Consider the following 22053-nt stretch of genomic DNA (forward strand, 5'->3'; position numbering starts at 1 on the left):
AAAATCCAGGCACAACAATGCAATTATCAGGGGGCGCTTTACCACTGAGCTAATAGCCCATCATGCGGGCCTCCCGCCAGGGGCCGCTATGCTAAAAGTGAGAGAAACCTCATCCCTCTCTTTCCTTTTTTTGCCCCCATGTCACCACGCAGAAGGGCCATGGGGACATAAAAAGTGGATCCCATCAACTTTAAATGGCTTGTTGGTTTGTTTTGGTTCGGTTCAGTTTTGCTCACCCCTATACACCCTACTATACTTACACTAAACCCTTAGTATAACTGAACATAAGCTAGGATAATCACGTGTCGCTTTTATTCCTTTGTTGCTGTTAATTCTAATATAGTTCTTTCACATCATCTATCATTATGCTAAACAAGCAATCTCTGATACACAATCCTAATTCAAGCTAGTCATATATTAAAATCAGCTACAAAACATGCTTCAAGATAGTATATTGACAAGAGTAAAAAACATTGTACCTTGAACAGAGAAATTTAAACAATAAAAGTAGCAATTAATCGCCACTTGCACAGCCCTTACAACCACAATGAACACACTCAATAACCTTCTCCTCTCGAAGATGATTGGGGACTCTGCACACACAAGTAGTGCCAAAGTTGTGATCCCTTGGCTGAATACATCGCAGACAGCATAAGCGCTCGTATCCAGGCTGCAATTCCGAAAAAATTGATACAATTTAGACAACAACAACAACAACAACAACAACAACAAGGAAATAACTATAAAAGAAATAACTATAAAAAAAACAAGGAACTGCATATAAATTCTAAGCCTAATACATACACAGTTCCTCCAAGATAGCCATAAAACCAACTGTCTCCCCGAACTTTGAAAACTACGAATTAAATCCTTAACTTACTTAAAGTGGCTTACTAGGCCCATGAACTTGTTTAAAAGTGACTCATTAGCCCATGAACTTGCTTAAAGTGGCGTGCATTTTAACTTGTACAAATATCCACTTGGCCTAATACACCTCTAGCCCTTCCAAGTTGGGCATAAAAGCATATTGGCCCCTCAAACTTTGAAAACGACTGATTAATCCCTTGATGTTGCTTGAAGTGACAAAATTAACCCTTTATGAGATGGCGAAAATGCGGTCTTTCGGCATAAAAAGAGATGCCCTATAGTAAAGTTTGAAAGGGCTTAGAAGCAAGCATAGTGCCTCCACTTGATTTAAGAGTAAACATTTTCATACAAAAATCCATTTTCATACAAATATCCACTTGGTCTAAGACACCTCTAGCCCTTCCAAGTTGGGCATAAAAGCATATTGGCCCCTCAAACTTTGAAAATGACTGATTAATCCCTTGAAGTTGCTTGAAGTGACAAAATTAACCCTTTATGAGATGGCGAGAATCCGGTCTTTCGGCATAAAAAGAGATGCCCTATAGTAAAGTTTGAAAGGGATTAGAAGCAAGCATAGTGCCTCCACTTGACTTAAGAGTAAACATTTTCATACAAAAAATTTGACTTTCTGGGCGCTCATAACTTCTCTAGATACAAGAACCCAAGAAATTAGAATTTGGACAAGTCTTCCGTGGCAGACAAAAGTGGAGATTCGGACAAAAGTGCGTATCACTTTAAGCAAGTTCAAAGAGCCAATGGATCACGTTAAGCAAGTCCAACAGGCCAATAGGCCACTTTAACTAGGTTCAGGGGGCTAATGACACATCTTTAAAGTTCAGGAGAACAATTGAATTATTTAGCCAAGTACAGGCCCCCTATTACGCCTATCCACTTTAAGTAGGTTCAAAGAGACAATGGATCACGTTAAGCAATTCCAACAGGCCAAAAGGTCACTTTAAGTAGGTTTTTTGGGACTAATGAGACATCTTTAAAAGTCAGGAGAACAATTGAATTACTTAGCCAAGTACAGGCACCCGTACAGGGGCCCCTAATGTATTAAGTCTATCCACTTGCTCGATCACATAGGACATGGGGAAGTTGATCATGTCACTTTAAGCAACTTCAAGAGGTTAATCAATAGCTTTCAAAGTTGAAGGGGTCATTTAACTTTTCTGAACAAGTTTGGCTAGAGATGTATTAGGCCTACATTCTATTAGGTAGTATTCAAAATCAGCAGTCTAAATCATATGGCTATTATGAACTCATGAATCCAACTTCAAAACTCAATAGATAATTGAAGATATATTTAGTGATAAGAGGAACAATTAAAAGCCACATGCAATCATAAACAATTAATACATCTCTAGCATAGTTATTAAAGGCGCATGGCGCACTAAGGCGCAAGGAGTCCTGGAGCCTTGGCGCATGGCGCACGGCGATGGCGCGCGCCATAGCGAGACAAGGCGCACTTACAAAAATAAAAATTATAAAACTATAAAACTAACATAAAAATGCAATGAATACTAAATCATGAAAATATCTTAAGCATAAATAAATTTAAAATGCAAAATAAACCCCATATCAGCAAACTTTAAAGTTGAATACTAATTTCTAAGTTCTACTCCTAATCAAAACTCTCCAAATCCATCACTCCTCATCATCACTATCACACTCCTCATCTAAAGCATCATCATCAAACTGATCCTCTTCATCCTCATCAACAAACTCAGTTTCTTCTTCCTCCTCATCTCGAACCCCATATCAGCAAACTTTAAAGTTGAATACTAATTTCTAAGTTCTACTCCTAATCAAAACTCTCCAAATCACTCCTCATCATCACTATCACACTCCTCATCTAAAGAATCATCATCAAACTGATCCTCTTCATCCTCATCAACAAACTCAGTTTCTTCTTCCTCCTCATCTCGAACAACTACATGGGCTTTTCCTCGATCCTTGGAAGATGATACTTTAGCCTTTTTTCCTACTCTTCTAGTGTTATATGCACTCTCTTCAACTCCAGCAGCCTTACCAACTAAACCCCATGTTAGAGTATCATTTTCAAACACGAGTTCATCTTCAACTCTTCAAATGACTCTGTCTCTTGGTCTTCTAATTAGTTTAAAACGTATAATCTCTCTCCTCTTTAATACTTCTTGTTAATAGAACATGTGCTCCATCCCAGATATATAAAAAAACTGCCCATAACTGCCTCTAACTGCCAAGGCGCGCCTTAGTGCGCCTTTGGCAATTGCATTTGGCGCACAATGGCGCACCAGGCGCGCGCCATGGCGATTGCGCCTCGCCATGGGGCTGCCATGGCGCTAAGGCCTGCGCCTGGTGCGCCATAGGCGCGCCTTAGGCGCGCCTTTAATAACTATGATCTCTAGCCCTTCCAAGTTGGGCATAAAAGCATATTCGCCCCTCAAACTTTGAAAACGACTTATTAGTTCCTTGAAGTTGTTTAAAATGACATGATTAAATTAACCTCTAAGTCCTACATGACAAAGCAAAGTGGAGAGTTAGACAAACTCAAGAGTGTATCAATTTAAACAAATCCAATGGACTAATAGGTAATTTTTAGCAAGTTCAAAGTGTTAATAAATCACTTTAATCAAATTCAGCAGGGCCAATAGGCCACTTTAAGCAGGTCCAGGGGTCAATGAAACATCTTCAAAAAGTTTAGAAGAACAATTGAATAATTTAGCCAAGTACAGGGCCTCTAATGTATGAAGTGCCCCTAACTTGCTCTATCACATAGGACTTGGGAGGTTGATCACATAGGACATAGGTCATTAGACTTTCTGGACATGTTTGGGGGGTAGGAATGTATTAGGCCTACATTCTTTTTGGAAGTATTCAAAATCAGCAGTCTAACTCATATGGCTATAAACTCATGAATCCAACTTCAAAGCTCAATAGATAATTGAAGATATCATGCAATTTAGTGATAAGTGGAACAATTAAAAGCCAGAAGCCAATCATAAACCAATTCAACATTTTCAAGTTTAAAAAAACAAAAAATCCCATTCCTGTAAATAATCATAAACGATTAAACAAAAGCAAACCTTCTTCCATTTCGCTATTAAGTTGCTGTCGCCATATCCTTGATCCAAGCAGAATTCATAGAGCTCTCTAGATATTTCTTTCCTTTTGTAATAGAGGTCAAAAATGTACCGGCTTCTTTGATGGGCAATTTTGAAAATTGGCCATAAACCTTCACATTTTCTCTTGCCATCGTGTGGATCATTTTCAGCTGCAAAAACAATTTCAGCTAAGAATAACAACAAACACAACCAAAGAAGTAGGAATCGATAGAGACCAACCTTCCCTCATCTTCGCACCCAGCTCCGTAAGAGTAGGCTCGATCAATTCCCAACCATCTGGATATCTGACCCTGCTTGTCTTCACCTTAGGCATTTTCTCCTAACAGTAAAAATTCAAAGAATGGACAGATTTAGGGTTCTGATGAAACTAGGAAGTTTAATTCAAACTAATTTTCAATTTTCAAGCTCAATGAGAATGGAGTTGCGTATACCTGATGCGTAGATTCCTCGATAAACCTTAGTTAGCAGTACGAATGAAATTGCGTCTTTTCAAGCGGCTAAAATTTCGCTGAGTAAACCTAGAAAACAAATTGGGAATGTCGGAATTCAGAGGCTAAATATCCACTGGTTTCTTTAAATTTTATCACAATGTTGTAGGTAAAATTATATCATTTCGTTGGCTAAAATTGCTTCCGGCTGCCAGAGCAATTTTACATATAAGTTGGATTAATTTGAAAAATAATTCATTAAACTATTTATGAATCTTGTCATCTATACTTTACATGTGTGTCAATTTATCACTAATTAATAACAGATAACAAACATACGAGACGTGAAAAAATTAATTTTTTTTAAAAAATATATTGTCTTTTATACGAGTTGGACAAAAGAAAATTCATATATTTCACCGAATTAATAAATTTTAATCCCCTATTTTATTATTAAATCATAAAAAATACGTAATTGATATATAATAAGGAACAAAATATTTATGTTTTATAATAAAGTCTAAAATTGACTCAATTTATCAAAGTTAGAAATAAAATTACACAATTTTAAACGTTAAGAATAAAATTGTTCCTAATATTTTTGTATCTTATCCTAAATAAAAAACTATCTAATTATTTTTTTGAGATAAAATTATATAATTATTTAGACAGTGGATTGCTATTCACCGTTCTAAATTACTTATCACCGCCCCCTATTGGACACTTTTGCCCTTTTCATTTTTTCAACTAAAAAACTGAAATTCTCTCAAATTTCTTAGAAATTCAAAAACTCGAATAACATTCATGGCGCTAAAACGTGATAGAGGAAAAGGACCAATGATTCATCAGGTAAGTGTTATTTTTTGAAAATCGAATCGAAAACACGAGTTCTGTCTCCGGATTTGGAGACGGAACTCGTTGAATATGTGCTAAACGGGTAGTTCACCCATGTCGGCCCTAGGGCCAAACGGATGAACTACCCGTTTGGCACTTAGGAAAAACAGGTGAACCATCCGTTTTGCTCTAGGGCCGAACGAGTGGTTCACCCGTTTCGGCCTGGACCAGGTGGTGTGAATCACCCGCCCAGACCATTTTGCTTGAATTTTAATTTTTTTATAAAAATTCAAATGTCGGGACGTCCGTAGGTGGACCCGAAATAGAAAAAAAATACTATATTTTGGTATTTAAGCGTGCAATTAATTTTTTGTTGTTAATTTTTATTTATTTATCTATGAACGTAAATTTAATTTAGACAAATTACTGATTAGATATGTTAGTTTTTTGGGACGATTTTCAATTAATGCAAATAGGAACTATAGTTATTTGATTTCCTTGTTATTTTCCAGACTTCAGAGGATGACAGTGATTTTTTTTATAAAAATTTAAATATTGGGACACCCTTAGGCGGACCTGAAATAGGAAAAAAAAATACTATATTATGGTATTTAAGTGTGCAATTAAATTTTTTTGTTGTTAATTTTTATTTATTTATCTATAAACGTAAATTTAATTTAGACAAATTACTGATTGAATAGGTTAGTTTTTGAGGACGATTTTCAATTAATGCAAATAGGAATTGTAGTTATTCGATTTCTTGTTATTTTTCAGACTTCAGAGGATGACAGTGGTTTCGGACACCGTTATACCACTAGTCGTGCTATCACTACCTCCACTCGGAGGATCCGAACTCAGCAGAGGATGATTGAGGACGCCCAGAGGGCGCACATTGTACATGATGAACATGTTGGACTTGAACAAGAGAATGATGATGCTTAGATGGACGTAGTTGGCTCAATGCCTCCTTCACATGATGATATTTTCCCCCTTGTGCATGTGGCGTTTGATCTTTCATTCATTGAATTCTTAGGGTGCGTTTGGTACGCTGTAATGCAATGTAATGTAATCAAGATTGTAATGTAATCAAGGTTGTAATGTAATGGAATGGAATAACCATTACATTACCATGTTTTGTTAGTAAAATTTTACAATTGATGTAATGTAATTACCATTACATTATCATTAGGGGTGTGCATCGGTGCAAAACCGAACCGAACCAAACCGAAAAAACCGATGATCAAAATAATTCATACCGACACCGAACCGAGTAATAGGTAAAACCGAATTAAAACCGAATCAAAATATGCGGTTTGGTTCGGTTTAAACCGAACAAACCGAATTAAGTTAAAAATAACAAATAACAAATAAAAATCACTATATTTTCTCATTAAATTTACCTCAACAACAACAAAAATTGAAATATTTCCAAAATATATCTATATTGGGTTATTATCTCAACAATAATAAAAAAAAATTAAACTTGTATAATCAAATATATGTGTATAGATATATATAAAAATGTAAAATATGTGTAATTCGGTGCGGTTCAGTTTTTTTTACATTTTCTGTCAAACCTAAACGAACCGAATCGAATACCGAAATAAACTTAAAATTAAAATCGATGCCGAACCGAATTGTTAAAAAAACCGAACCGAAAAACTGAATTCATTCAGTTCGGTATGCGGTTTAAACCGAACCGATGCACACCCCTAATTATCATGTTTGTTTTGCTATGTATAATCATAAATTTCTATTTTTTTTTGAGGGAATAAATTTCTATTTACTTTTATAAATATATATAACAATAGTAATAATAAAAAATTAATAATAATGTGATGTAAAAAATGGAGGAAATGAAAATGTTAGATTGAAGGAATTAGGAATACATATTGGAATGTAATGAGAATTTCTATTGATTTCTTTGGTAATCCTCATTACGAAACTTATTGAAGAAAATTAAAGTCATGGAATTCCCATTACATTCCAATAAAATTATAGAGTGCATCCAAACATAGTAATGGACTTTTGATGTAATGGGCATTCCATTACGAAGTCCATTACGTCTTACCAAACGTACCCTTAATCTTTATTTGAATGCAGGGCTAATTACAAATAGATACAGATTTACAGATGGATAGTCGTGGTATTTTTCATTACAAACGCAACCATGTATTTTGTAAAATTTTCATTTTTTCATTGACTTTGCCAAATTTAACTGATAACGATCCAAAATGAAAATTTTCAAAATTTAAAATTATTTAATATCATATTTATTATGAAACCACATTTTTTTTTTCAAAATAATTATTTTTGGAGTTTTCTCTCTCTAAACATTACCTTTCTCCTTCATAAAAAAAAACACATAAATGACCTCAAACTTAAAAATTGAAAGATTAAAATTGCTTAAAATATCATTTAACTCTTGAAAAATTTTCATTTAACTCTTGAAAATTTTGCAAACCAAAAAGATTGAATTTGTAACTAAAAATACCACAATTACCAAATCTACAAATCCGTAAAACCACCAGACATCTATTTGTAATTAATCCTTGAATATATTAAATTCATAAACTTTTTATTATTGAACACATTAAACTTTTTTTATATAGTTTCTCCAATTTTTCGGTTCGCCAGGTACCTTTTAGGTGGATTCTCTCAATTACAATTTTAGACATACACTATAACTTGAATTCAAAATCTAACTTAAACAACTTGATGTCTTTAACAACTCAAATCAACCTTAATTGATACATTAAACTTCTGTTAACTTAAAAAATTGTGTTTGAATAAATTCAATAAAAATAAACGATTAAAAGTTTAACGTGTCTAAATAAAAAAATCAAAGGTTTAATAACCAAAAAAAATAAAAAACCAAAAGATCAATTAATCGGACTTTATATTTAAAATATCATATTTTTAAAAAAAAAATTAGGAAAAGTACAAAAATAAACCTTGTGGTTACACCTATTTTTTATTACAGTCTTGTGGTTTAAAAATTTACAAAATGGTACATTGAGGTTCATTCCGTTAGCAAACACATACCAAATTGACTAACGATGTTAAAAGTCAAAGGAAAAAGAGTTAATTTAGTCATTATATTTATTTATTTTATAAATTAACCTCATTTATTATCTAATTATCACAAACAAACCCCAAAATAAAAAATAAAAATCAATTCCACCATTTTTTCCATCTCATTTGAATTTTTTCTTTCTCTCTCCTCTTTTTCTCTCTCTTATCTCTCTCCTTTTTTTTATTTTTTTCTAAAATCAATTAAATTTTAGTAATCCATCAAAAATAAGAAAGTATACACGAATTGAATTGGAACTTTTTTTTTGAATCCCGACGGGCAAATGCAGATAGAACTCGAATTGGAGCTGTTAGTTAGGCATACATATAGCATTAGCCCAGCAGATTCCACGAACTTGGCAAACCTCTTGAATTGACTGCCAAACAGCGATCCAAATATCCAAATAAAAACTGTAGATTCTTAGAACACCATTGTCATCAAGAGTCAAGCGCCCGAACCGGAGAATACTAGTATCAGAAGAAAAATCAGTAGAAATAATTGAAGTCTTGCTTGCTTGAGTGACGCTACTATCTGAATTTAGTTGTAGAAATGCGCTAGGTGTAGAGTAATAAGGTTCATTATCAGCAATGAAAACCAAAGTTCAAGAATTGGAGAATCTGAACTTACCATTCTTTGAAACAAGTTGAGTCTCATTTATGTCTGGGCAGGCAAGAATGTATCAGTAGGATAATTAAAACTCTCCCAGATTGAGCTTCCATGAACAAGATTTCCATCTTCAGTCAACACAAGTGAAGAATTCGAATTTCCGATAGCAATACTGGGCCAGAGGTTCGTGGCTGAAGAATTGGTGAGGCTCAGGTGGCCTGTGACGGTGATAGAGATAGATGCTCTGGCGGAGAGCATGAGCGGAGAATTATCAAAATTAGCAGACCAAACAAGAGTAGCATTTGGAAAATTGAACCAAATTGAGAAGGTGAAGAGAGAATTGGTGAGTGGATGAAAACCGACGAGAAGTGCAAGGAGAATTGGTGTTAAGTGCAAGGAGAATTTGTGTTAAATTAAAGCCGAAGATTTACAGTTCGTGTATATATATATATTTTTTTTTATGGATTAGCAAAATTCAAATGATTTTAGAAAGAAATTAAAAAAGAGGAAAGAGACAAGAGAGAGAAAAAGATGAGAGAGAAAGGAAAAGAAAAATAAAAAATAAAAACGAGATGGAGAAGATGGTGTAATTGAGTTTTATTTTTTATTTTAGGGTTTGTTTGTGATAATTAGATAATAAAATGAGTTAATTTATAAAATAAATAAATATAAGGACTAAATTAAATCTTTTCTCTTTGACTTTTAACACCGTTAGTCAATTTGATATGTGTTTGCTAACGGAATGAAACTCAATGTACCATTTTGCAAACTTTTAAACCACAAGACTGTAATCGAAAATAGATGTAACCATAAGGTTTATTTTTGTACTTTTTCCAAAAAAATTTGCGCACAATGCGCTTACATTAAAGAAGAAAGAAAAATCTCCATCAATCCCGGATGTGATTCGAACCCATGACCTCCCAAGGCATAGATAAGCTCTCGACCACTAGGCTAAGAGCTTCACCACAAGTACAAAAATAATGCTTGTGGTTTGCCTAATTTACAAACAAAGGCATATGGTTTAATTTATGATTTAATTTACAAAATAAGGTATTTCAGAATCCACTATTAAGTTTTGATTACAACCAGTGACATTTTTATCTTGAAAAAAAATTGTTCTTACATATAGATAAAATACGGTCCTTTCCCCAAAACGTAGCTCTCTAAATCGAAACCATATATCATACGATGTGAACTTTACGTTTTTTTTTACTAATTTCACGATTTATGAACTAAAATTGATATTGAAATTCATTTTACACAACTGCAGTTTAATTTTTAGGTACGTGTTTTGTCAATATGTAAATGTAATTTAAAAAATAAAATAAAAATGTTCTTGATTGCACCAAAACATAACAATGTAATATGCAATACCTTATTTTATAAATTAAATCATACCACAGACCTCTATTTACAAACTTTTAAACTACATACCTCTATTTACAAATAGCAAACCACAAATATTATTTTTGTACTTTTCCCCTATATTTATTTAAACCACATTTAGGATGTGTTTGACCAATCACTAGATGAATGCTCTCTCCCATGCAAGAGGTGCAATCAAAACACCACCGGATTAAGAAAACATCCGCATAACATGGACAACGAGAATTGAACATCCAGAAGTCTAACGGTGACCGGCGAAATGAAAACTTAGATTTAACGGTGACCGACGAAATTCGATGAACACAACTTTATAACCATATAGATCATAGAAAAATAACAAGAATTGTCACTCCTTGAAATGTGGATAAATGAAATGCATAGTTCAATTTACAAGGCTTTCTGCTATCTGCTCAAATCAGTTTTCCAACTGATCCAATTCTCTACACTAATTTTGAATTTAAATGTGCAATGTATTCATTTGAGCTCAGATGCATGCCTGCTACAAGTGAAAAAAATAGGACCCTCAATTTTTGACACAACACGATTTACAAAGATAACCCACTCGACACGATTATCATTTTTACGCCATTTATATCATATATAATCAGGTAGAATATATTAATGACAAAACACGACTATGCCACGATAATCCATTATGATACCTATAGTGAAAACCATGCTCCCGAATCATATCTTACGAAAAATGGATCTATAATCAAGAAAAACATCAAGCGTGAACATGTATAGGTTATGTAGTTCTATCAACACATAACATAGTTCATATAAGCAGTGAATTCTAAAGACTCGGATGATGCAATATTAACATGAAAACAAACGCCATCACCTCCTACGGGTGGAGAACACGCTCCTGAACCCTGTCTCCCTATGAAAATGGATCCATTCCCAGAAATCATCAAGCATGAACAGGTTAGGTTACATAGTTCTATCGACGGTAACATAGTTCATATAAGCAGTGAATTCTAAGGACTCGATGATGCAACATTAACATGAAAACAAACGCCATCACCTCCTACAGGTGAAAAACATGCTCCCGGATCCTGTCGCCCTATGAAAAATGGATCAATTCCCAGAAAATCGTCAAGCATGAACAGGTTCAGGTTATATCTTTCTATCAATGCATAACATAGTTCACATAAGCAATGAAGTCTAAAGACTCAATGATTCAATATTAACAACTTGAAAACAAAAGCCATCAATAGTGAATTATCACATTTCAGTTTTGTAGCTTTAGTTCTGCACCTGTAATTATTGAAGGCCCGAAACAAAAATAACTCTTAAAACAACAAACTCCATGCGCAAAAGCAAATAATTCTTTCATTATGAGCAGAAAATAACATGTTGGGCGTCATCGGACAGGAGGCCTCCTCATTCTTTCTTCCCAATCCCATGAGACATGTTGTAGATTCCTCGGCCCTGAAAATTTGTAATGTTAAATGGCCACATCGCTAAAATTAAGTGGTTAGTTAGAGCCTGGAAAAAAGTCCACAGTTCAGAAGTAAACTAAAAGACTCACAATAAGGAATAATGCGGTGCCTGCTAAAGTTAGAGGAATGGCAACAGAGGTGAGCTTATCATAACGACCTTTCAAATATGTGTGTTTGTGAATATTTTGGAAATACTTCTGCTTCTCAAGGAGCTTCTCCCGTGGTCGAAACGGTGGCTCAGCAACTGGCATCCTGCACAGGAAGTCATAATGTAAGTAACTTAACACATTTCTCCAATGCTTTTTTATCAATTAATAAACATTATCCTAAGCGAACAGATTTAAATAATGCATTTGGATGAATCGCAGGAGAGATGAAAAATCAGTTGTCCTCGTGGCAACGAGGAACAAGAAACAAAAGATTCTCATGGCATTCCATAAACCAGAAAACAAGATATAGCGGAGGACTAGTCATAAAAGCAAAGCTATGTTGCACGGAAACTCTTTTCATTAGCTTTTCCGAGTTTCATGTCAGTTTTTGTTTCCATTTCTTTTCCGTTTCCATTACCGTTTCCTAGCTAATTTTTCTTAGAAATAACGTTTACGAGTATCCATGTCCGTGTCCGTTTCACTTTCATTTCCCGTTTCTGTTTCCGTGCAACATAGAATCAAAGTGAACTAGTAAACTACTTCATAAACCCAAACTGAATTCTACCATATGATGAAATAGGTGATTAGAATCAATTTTATTCCATCTGCTAGTGTATTATGAGAACTTGTTCATCAAGTGATGATGGCGGGCATTTACCATCAGCATATTGCATAGTTGTTAAAGGCGCGCCTCACTCAAGGCTCAAGGTAGTGAGCCTTGATTGCAAAAAGTGAGCCCTGTTTAAAAGGCTCTCGCTTTGTGCGCCTCACCTCTATCAAGACACATAATTAAATATAGAAAGACTAGAGAGGGATTAAACTAAATATCGAAAGACTATAGAGAGATTAAGAGCAGTAAAGAAGAGTCTCCTCCGCTTTGACTATCGAAAAACTAAATATGTTAAGCATATGGCATGAAGTTTGCAGGTTAATTCATCAAACACAAGCCCCTTTTACTCAGCATTCTAACAACCAAGGGTTAAGAAGTTCATACACTTTTCAAAAGATTCTTGACCTCCGATTCTAGTCCTCCCAATTTAGGCATATCCTATTATCAAATACAAACAGCAGTTATGCTGATTTTTACAAGTCAAATCTGATGAATTTTCTAAGAATCATATGTTCTAGACACAAACTTTTTCATACATAATGATTCAATCATTAAAACCCATCCAAAAAGTTCATTAAACCAAGAACCGTGGCTAATTGTATAAACTAAGTCCATCATATATTTATCTTGCTAATCATATTACATAACAAGAACTTGAAATATTTTCAAGAACTTTAATTACCACATATAATAGTTGATCATGACAGTCATAAAAAAACTGGTTAGAATAGAGCAATGAACAAAATAGAAAATAAAAGAATTGCAAAACCTTTCAGGCCATGATAGTTAGAACAAAGACACAAGTTTGTGTTGCAGTCAATCTTTAAAACTAAAATTGGTTAGGACAGAGGAATGAACAAAATTGTAAATAAAAGAATTGCAAATCATGTTAGGCTATAAAATTTACAACAGAGACACAAGTAAGTGTTGCAATTGAATCTTTAAAACAAAAATTGGTTTCAATCACTAGCTTGTGTTGTCTTACTATTGGAGTTGAATTGGACTCAGGGGGAAAGCACACGTTTATTTCGCTTTTTCCAAAATACAAACAACATATTTTCTTTTGAAGTTGAATGGAAGAAAAACAAATTGGAAACAACCAACAACAGATTAAAGTCGAATTGGAAGAAAGTCTCCTTAGTTTCCAATATTCCAACATCTAATATTACAATATCAGATGTATGTGCCTCTGTTTCTGCTCTACAAACCAACAATTTCTTTCCAAAATACAAGGATTCCTCCTTTCGAATAAGAATAATAATCGAACTGAGAGAGACGAACTGAGCAAGGAAGAGAGACGTAGTGAGGCAATATCACAACAGAAATGAGCAACGTAACAGAAGAAAAAGAAGAAAACATGAATTGAGAGAGACTTTGTGAAATCTGCCACAATCGTGAAACCTCTTAAAATTAGAGTTGTTAACGTGAGAGAGTATGGTTAACCATGGTTACGAGAGTTAATTAGAGTTGATAATTGGTTGGGGGACAGGGAAGGGGGCAGATTTGAAGGGACAGAAGACTTTTTTCCATTAAAAACAGAATCAAAACCATGTATATCCAGCACACAATCAACGAGTACATCAAAGCAGATATAACGGAGCGAAACCCAATCAGGATAAGAATCAAATCGCTAACAGAACGAACAACGATAGGTACAATCCAAGATCTAAAAGCAAATAAAATGATTGATGCTATTCTAATTCAGAATAAGAAATAAAAGAAGTGGCAAAGAAACTCACTTTGCTTGATGAGGCAGCTAGGGGAAAGTGATTCAGGCGAGAGAAAACGCTGGAGTTAGGGCTAGATTTCTATTGCAAATACCTGATGCGTAGATTCCTCGATAAGATTGCGTCTTTTCAAGGGACTCAGATTTCGTTGAGTGAACCTAGAAAACAAATTGGGAATTTCTGTCTGAACTTTGAATTCAGATGTTTGTTTTTTTTGGTAGGAAAAGGAAACTAGAAAGCAAACCAAAATAAGCCAGAAACTTTGAATTCAGATGTTAGATATCCTAAATTCTGTTCTTTTTATTTTTTTAACATTTTTTTTTTGTTTTGATGATAATTTTTAGGGTAAATTTCAAATAAAACACAGTGGTTTCACTAATTTTTAGATAAAATACTGTGATTTACTTTTTGTCAAAACGAGGACTGAGGTTTTCAATTTTAGCAAAATAAGAATTTTTTCGATTGATACTATTAAAATCACCGTTGACTACTTCAAAAATGACATATTTTAAGAACTACTAATATTTTAAGCAACTTTAATTCTTAACTTTTTTATTTTGAGATTATTTAGATGAAGTTTGGTAAAAAGAGAGAAAGTTCATGTTTAGAAAGAGAAAGTTTCAAAAACAGATGATTTTCAAAAGTCGAAAATGTAGTTCCATAGAAAATATGACATTGAACAACTTTAATTCTTGAAAATTTTCATTTTCAGGTCCTTAAAGATGGTTTTAATAGCATTAATCCAAGTGTGAAACTTCAATCATCATTTTGACAAAAAGTAAACCACAGTCCTTTATCTGAAAATTAGTGAAACCACATGGATTTTATTTGAAATTTACCCTAATTTTTATAGAAAAATATTATTTAACTATATTAGATTAAATTAAAAAGGATAACGTGAAATAATATCTTTAATGCTTACTGCCATGAAATTTTTTAACACATATTGAAATCCTTAATGTTCACCGAATTAATAAATATTAAACTTCAATTCTATTATTAAATCATAAAAAAAATATGATTTTTTTGAATCAACTGATACGTAATTGGTATAAAATAATGAATATATGTGTTTTATAATAATGTCTGAAATTGATCCAATTTGTCAATGTTAAAAATAAAATTACACTATTTTAGACGTTTGGGTTAAAATTGTACTATTTTAAATGTTGTTTAGCTATAATAGATTAAAATAAAACGGTTACTGCCATGAGCAATTTTACCACATAACGTTTAAAATTGTGCAATTTTATCTCTAACGTAGCCAGAAGCAATTTTACTCTAACGTTGACAAGTTGAGTCAATTTGAGAAAAAATTCATCACCCTAACGTAGCCAAGAGTAATTTTACTTCAACGTTGACAAGTTAAGTTAATTTGAGAAATAATTCACCAAATGGCCATTTCAATCATGAATCTTGTCATCTACTTTAAATGTGCGTCATTTTATCATTCATTAGTAACAGATAACAAACATATGATTAGACGTGGAAAAAAAATACTTTTGTACGAGTTGAACAAAAAAAATCATATATTTTACCGAATTAATAAATATTAATCTCCAATTCTATTATTAAATCATAAAAAATATCAAATCTTTTTTTAGAACCAACTGATATGTAATTGATACAGAATATATGTATTTTATAATAATGTCTGAAATTGACCCAACTTGTCAACGTTAGAGGTAAAATTACACTAGACGTTAAGGATAAAATTGTTCCTATTTGTAAACGTTAGAGTATTTTTTGCACCTAATTCCAAATAAAAAATGGTTTTGCTATTCATCGCCCCCAAATTACTTATCACCGTCCCCTCTTGGACATTTTCGCCCTTTTCATTTTTCCATTCAAAAACTTAATATCCTCTCTCTCCCGAGCCAAAAATTGGATTTATGAAAAATGGATTCGAGAACGTCGAGGAGATCGAATAACTACAATTCTTATTTAAACTAATTGAAATTCGTCTCCAAAAACTAACTGATTTAATCAATATATAAAAAAAAATTCATCTAAAATGTGCAAAACGGGTGATTCACACCATTCCGCTTTCTACCTAGGCGGAAACGGGTGGATCACCTGTTTCTGCCTAAGCAGAATGATGTGAATCACCCGTTTAACACATTTTGGATGAATTTTTTCTCCGAATCCGGAAATGAAACTCGTGTTCTCGATTCGATTTTCAAATAAAAATACTTATTCGGGGAATCATTAGTCTTTTTTCTTTACCGTGTTTAAGTCCCATGAATGTTGTTCGGGTTTTTGAATTTTAAAAAAATTTGAGAGAATTTCAGTTTTTGAGTTTAAAAAATGAAAAGGACAAAAATGTCCAACATGGAGCGATGATAAATAATTTGGGAACAGTAATAGTAATCCACTAAAAACTATCTAATTATTTTTTTCTGAGTCCAAACTCATTTAATAGTAATAAAATAAAAAATTATACTTAAAATAAATATAAATATGTAAATTTATTAATTAATAGGCGGACCGAAACTCGGTGTTTTATAAATCTCAAACCCATCCAAAAAATAAGTGAGTTTTAGTGAAATTGGGCCCAATTGAATATAGGGATAATTTATCATATTCACATCCGATTTAGGGGACACGGTTTGGACGGATCAAACGGATATTTGGACCCGTAAACAGATCTATCTATTTTTCGATTCTTTAACCACTTCGATTTTAACAAACATAATAAATATTAAATTCTTTTCCAATTCTTTAACTAATCCAATTTTAACCAACATAATAATATATTTTTTTTTTTGGTGGAATTAGCGGTTTAAAATTAAGCTATTATAAATTTTGGTAACAGGTTATGGATTTCAACTCCAAATTCCCTCTTCCGCCATCTCCCGCCATCTCCCGCTTCCTCTCCCTGGTCTCAGGCTATGCCTGAACCAGCATAGCCATCTTCCTCGCTCTTCCTCTAATCAGCTCCTCTCCAAAATGCGTTCCAGGGACAGAATTTCCTACTTCTATGACGGTACGTAATTTTTTCTCTCTACTCAAAACCCTAGCTTACTCTAGTTTTACTTCTGTCTTTTGTAAATTAGGAGATATATACTCATGAATATGATTATTTGCTCGAATTAGCTGCGAGGTTAGCTTAGGAAGATAGTAATTGAGAGCAATAGTTCATGCGTTTAATTCAAAACTTTTTGCTCAACTACGCTTATGTTACAACCTTTAATGCTTCATTCTGTTTAGGAAGAAGCATTATTGTAGTGAATTTTTGTTTGTTGTGTTCAAATAATCGAATTACTTAGCCTTCAATTATTTTCTAGAGTTTTTTTCTCTCTTTTTACTTGGATTTGATATTGCAGGGGATGTTGGTAGCGTTTACTTTGGTCCAAATCATCCTATGAAGCCGCACAGGCTTTGCATGACGCATCATCTCGTTCTCTCGTATGATCTCCACAAGAAGATGGAGATTTATGTTAGTTATTGAAATTTGGAACTTTTAGTGTGTGCTATTTCTTGAAAATGTTTTTTTTTTTAATATTTATTTTTGCAATGCAGCGGCCTCACAAGGCATATCCTGCTGAGCTTGCTCAGTTCCACTCTGCTGACTATGTTGAATTTTTGCACCGGATTACGCCAAATTCTCAACAATTGTTTGCAAATGAATTAGCTAGATGTATGGCCTTTTCCTTTCCCATTTACTTGATTTTGATTATAATTTTGTGGTTGTTTCTGATACTATTGGGTTGCATTGCATTAAATGTAAACGCTGGAAAGTGTTAGGTTAGAGCTGAGTGAGGTTTAACAATTAGCGTGTTTGAAATTAGCAGAGTGTTTGGTATGGTTAGAAGGAAGTGGAATATTGATAAATTGACTTTTCTGCTCACTTGGATGTTATGTACATATTTTAGACCAGGTTTTAGAGTCAATCACGATATTTGTTCTTCATTTGAAATGCAGTTCAATATGAATATTAAGCATTAAATCCTGTTAGGACCATCAAGTAGAGAGAGAGAGACATGAGTTACATATGGTGTTTTTTTTAGATTGGTTTGGTAGATGTGATGCGTTTCTTTTATTGTATGATAAACTAAAGTTTAGAGTTTAAGATGGTTAGATCACGTTTTAGGTTATTCAGGCAGATCTTTCTTAGGTATTGGTTCTGGTGTTTTGTCAATGAAGCTTTAAGGTAGTTAACTATATGCTTGCTTACATTGACGCTGAAACTTTGATGTTTAAGATTATTACTTGGTAAAAAAGTTTCACTTGTGAACTTTTCCTTTCCCCAGATAATCTTGGAGAAGATTGCCCTGTCTTTGAAAACTTGTTCGAATTTTGCCAAATTTATGCTGGTGGAACAATAGGTAAGCAATGAATTATTGTGTTGCCTGGTTTAGATATCTTAGTCAACCATGGATGCTGATTGATGATTATTAACAGATGCTGCTCGTAGATTAAACAATCAACTATGTGATATTGCTATAAATTGGGCTGGTGGATTACATCATGCTAAGAAGTGCGAGGCATCTGGATTTTGTTACATCAATGACTTAGTTTTGGGAATTCTGGAGCTTCTGAAGCATCATACACGTGTTTTGTACATTGATATAGACGTGCATCATGGTGATGGTGTTGAAGAAGCCTTTTATTTCACTGATAGGTACTAAAACTTTCTCATTGTATAATGCATTTGGATCATGAATACATTAGTAAAGCTATGGGAAAGATAGATGAATTTTAGTTTTATGTTGCTACTGCAAGTGGAATAATACATTTTTTTGATGTAGCAATTGAATGATGGACTTTGTCATTTGGTCCAAGCTTCTAGAAAAATTGGTTGTAGAAAACATATAAGATATGGCAGTTATAGCTGGTTAATAAGAATCTCCTCCACAGGATTTTTTCTTGTTATTACTTATAATTTTCATACATCATTTATGTACTCTTTTTCTGTTAACAGCCAGTATCAATCTAATAAAATGGTTTTTGATTTGATGGCCTAACCAAGCAATTGAAAGAAATAGAGATATTTCAAAAAAAAAAAAAAAAAAAAGAAGCATCTGGAAAAGTAATTTGTATTCAAATTATTTTCATATGCTTTCCACGTTTTTCCTTTTCTGTTATAATTTGAGTTTTTGAACTCTAATTAAGTATAAAGTTCTATGAGGCAGGGTGATGACGGTTAGTTTCCACAAGTTCGGAGATATGTTCTTCCCTGGAACTGGAGATGTTAAGGTATTATTTATGCTAATGCTTTGCTATTTATTTAATAATTGGAAAAAGTCAATTCTTTAATTTTTCCTTTTTCTTCAAATTGAAAAAGAATAAGCTTTCATTTCTCCATGCTATTTTCAGTGTTTTTATCACACAGTTTTTAGCAACTGTTACTTTAACCTTCCCTTGGTTACTTAATAACTTAACTACTAAGTAGAGATGCAGATGAAGTTGCTCTTGGTAGTTGGCACGCCCTACTTTTGCATACCTAAAACTTGGAATCTTACTTATACTGCTCCTCTAAATCTATAGCAAATTTATAGAAACATATTTTCTTTTATTTCTATTATATATATTGTATTTGAGCCTGATTTGTAATTAAATGTGCGCCCATGTGTATGCTTATATATGTGCCTATTTGAGTGTGTATGCTTGGAAGTTGGAACTTATGTTTTGCCCTGAAAACTTGATTCCTTTTCCTGTCTGTCCTTTTCAAAAGTCCAAGTCAAAACTCGGGGCACATTTTGATATGTTCTGTACTGAAGGATGTAGGAGGAAAAGAAGGGAAGTTTTATGCAATAAATGTTCCGCTGAAGGATGGAATAGATGACACTAGCTTCAACCGACTATTCAAAACAGTAAGCTCTGGTTTAAAAAGCCTGATAGGTTTTGTCTTTTGTCTTTTTTGCGTTGTCTAAATATTTTACTTGCAATTATTCATTTTATAGATTATTTCCAAGGTAGTCGAAACATATCAACCAGCCGCAATAGTTCTACAATGTGGAGCTGATTCATTGGCTAGGGATCGGTTGGGCTGCTTTAATCTCTCCATTGATGGTGCATATCTCCTTGTAATTGAAACACACATTCTATTGCTTTACTTTATGAACTCTCTCGGGATCTGGAGCAGTTATTAACTTCTTGGTCATATATGAATAATCTTGTTGTTATAAGCTTTATCAAAAGAGTGAGGTTCACATTTGGTTGCTGTTGTGATATTTTTCTCACAGGGCATGCTGAATGTGTTCGGTTTGTGAAGAAATTCAATTTGCCCTTACTGGTATTTTTCTGTCTAATTCTGTTCTACTTGTATTAGTTCGTTTTTTTTTTCATTTCATCTTATCTTGGATACGGCATTATTCGTTAGGTTACTGGTGGTGGAGGATATACAAAAGAGAATGTTGCTCGATGCTGGACTGTAGAAACAGGCGTTCTTTTGGATACAGAACTACCCAATGGTATGCTTGCCTAGAATACTTTCCGAAAAACTATCATATTCTTTAGATACCCTTTTCCGCGTAATGTTATTTACTTCCACTTCAATATTTGATTTTTCTTGCAGAGATTCCAAATAACGAGTATATCAAATATTTTGCTCCTGAATTTTCCTTGAAGATTCCAGCCGGACAAATAGTAAGTAATTGCACAAAACTTTATTTTGCAGCATTTCATGCTTCACCGAGGAGCAAGATTGTTTTTTCTGCCAATTTGGTTTCCATTTCTCTTAAATTGCCCCAATAATTTTTGGTTTACGTTTAGCCTCCATGCCGAGCTTAGTAAACACTGAGGGTTATTAAGTTCGTGAAAAATTGTTAGGATTTCACATTGTTCTGCTCAGTCTCGATTCTTGTAGCCCTCATAAATCATCTCTAATTCGTTTTTTGATTTTGCAGGAGAATTTCAATAGCAAATCGTACCTTAGCACGATAAAAATGCAAGTGCTTGAAAATCTACGTTACATCCAACACGCTCCAAGTGTACAGATGCAGGAGGTGAGTATCATTCAATTATTTGCTAAACCAGTTCCATACTGAGATATTGTTATCACTGCATTTTTTGTAAAACTCTTGCCCTCTGCTGCTGCGAACATCGATGACATCTTTCGTGAACTACAGAATCTCGGGCGTTTTATGCCAAAAGTTCACTTCTTTTTTATGTCGTTTTATTAATTTTCTTAAGCACAAGCGGAGCTAGATGTCCTTCCAATGAGACAATAATGATCTGTGTTTGCAGGTTCCACCAGACTTCTACATTCCTGATTTTGATGAAGATCAGCAAAACCCTGACGAAAGAGTTGATCGTAAGTAAAATTCGTCTCTTCGGATTCTTTTGTCGTGATGTTTTTTCCTTATTACCCACTTGATGATGAATTGTCATTGCAGAGCATACCCAGGATAAGCATATCCAGCGAGACGACGAATATTACGATGGCGATAATGACAATGATCATAACACGTACTTCCATGAAGCGAGAAGGTGAACATATTTGGATTAGATTTTGATAGGCAAAGTGTAAACATCTGATATAGTTGCACATTTTTACTCAAATTGAAGAGAACTTCCTGTTTGAATACTAGCAGCAATTTCCTATATATTTATGAAAATCATTATTATTTTATGTTAATTTATAAGTCATTGTTGAAAATATATTTTAGTCTTGGTGAAAGGCGCCTTTATCATCTTCCCTCTTAAACAAGATTCACACGTGTCATAAGACTGCATGTCGAATGACCCTAGTGCTCCACTAGAGTAAAGGCTAGTTATGCGTTTCTCATTTATGTGGCCAAGACGTCAGTGCCAGATATATGTAGGATTTAGTTTATGTTATAGATTGATTCACTATGTTTTAGATCAAGGATATAC

The 22053-nt window shown here is 33.6% G+C and overlaps 3 protein-coding genes across 4 annotated transcripts; 1 reads left to right on the top strand and 2 right to left on the bottom strand.

Moving 5' to 3' along the window:
- Window positions 1-384: 384 nt before the first annotated feature.
- Window positions 385-4563, bottom strand: LOC136223311 (protein BUD31 homolog 2-like). The gene is made up of 4 exons (XM_066011242.1): window positions 4406-4563; window positions 4194-4293; window positions 3936-4123; window positions 385-670 (listed from the first exon to the last, which is right to left on the bottom strand). The coding sequence occupies exons 2-4, from the start codon at window positions 4285-4287 to the stop codon at window positions 515-517; spliced, it is 438 nt and encodes a 145-aa protein (XP_065867314.1). The 5' UTR covers window positions 4288-4293; window positions 4406-4563; the 3' UTR covers window positions 385-514.
- Window positions 4564-11462: 6899 nt separating this feature from the next.
- LOC136224882 (uncharacterized) lies at window positions 11463-14505 on the bottom strand. The gene is made up of 3 exons (XM_066013310.1): window positions 14245-14505; window positions 11836-11998; window positions 11463-11735 (listed from the first exon to the last, which is right to left on the bottom strand). The coding sequence occupies exons 2-3, from the start codon at window positions 11995-11997 to the stop codon at window positions 11688-11690; spliced, it is 210 nt and encodes a 69-aa protein (XP_065869382.1). The 5' UTR covers window position 11998; window positions 14245-14505; the 3' UTR covers window positions 11463-11687.
- A 2533-nt stretch (window positions 14506-17038) lies between these two features.
- On the top strand, window positions 17039-21814 carry LOC136224567 (histone deacetylase 9). Of its 2 annotated transcripts, XM_066012923.1 has the most exons (14): window positions 17039-17218; window positions 17559-17671; window positions 17755-17872; window positions 18486-18560; window positions 18637-18856; window positions 19368-19431; window positions 19956-20048; window positions 20139-20247; window positions 20421-20470; window positions 20558-20648; window positions 20753-20823; window positions 21084-21182; window positions 21424-21490; window positions 21573-21814. In XM_066012923.1, exons 1-14 carry the CDS (start codon window positions 17182-17184, stop codon window positions 21668-21670), a joined length of 1305 nt encoding a protein of 434 aa, XP_065868995.1. In that variant the 5' UTR covers window positions 17039-17181; the 3' UTR covers window positions 21671-21814. The 2 variants fall into 2 exon arrangements, with proteins under 2 accessions (XP_065868995.1, XP_065868996.1); XM_066012924.1 differs by lacking the exons at window positions 17039-17218; window positions 17559-17671; window positions 17755-17872; window positions 18486-18560 and having other exon boundaries at window positions 18717-18856; window positions 19355-19431.
- The last annotated feature ends 239 nt before the right edge of the window (window positions 21815-22053 follow it).

This window comes from Euphorbia lathyris, chromosome 3, assembly GCF_963576675.1.
Source record: "Euphorbia lathyris chromosome 3, ddEupLath1.1, whole genome shotgun sequence".
Classification (NCBI taxonomy): domain Eukaryota; kingdom Viridiplantae; phylum Streptophyta; class Magnoliopsida; order Malpighiales; family Euphorbiaceae; genus Euphorbia; species Euphorbia lathyris.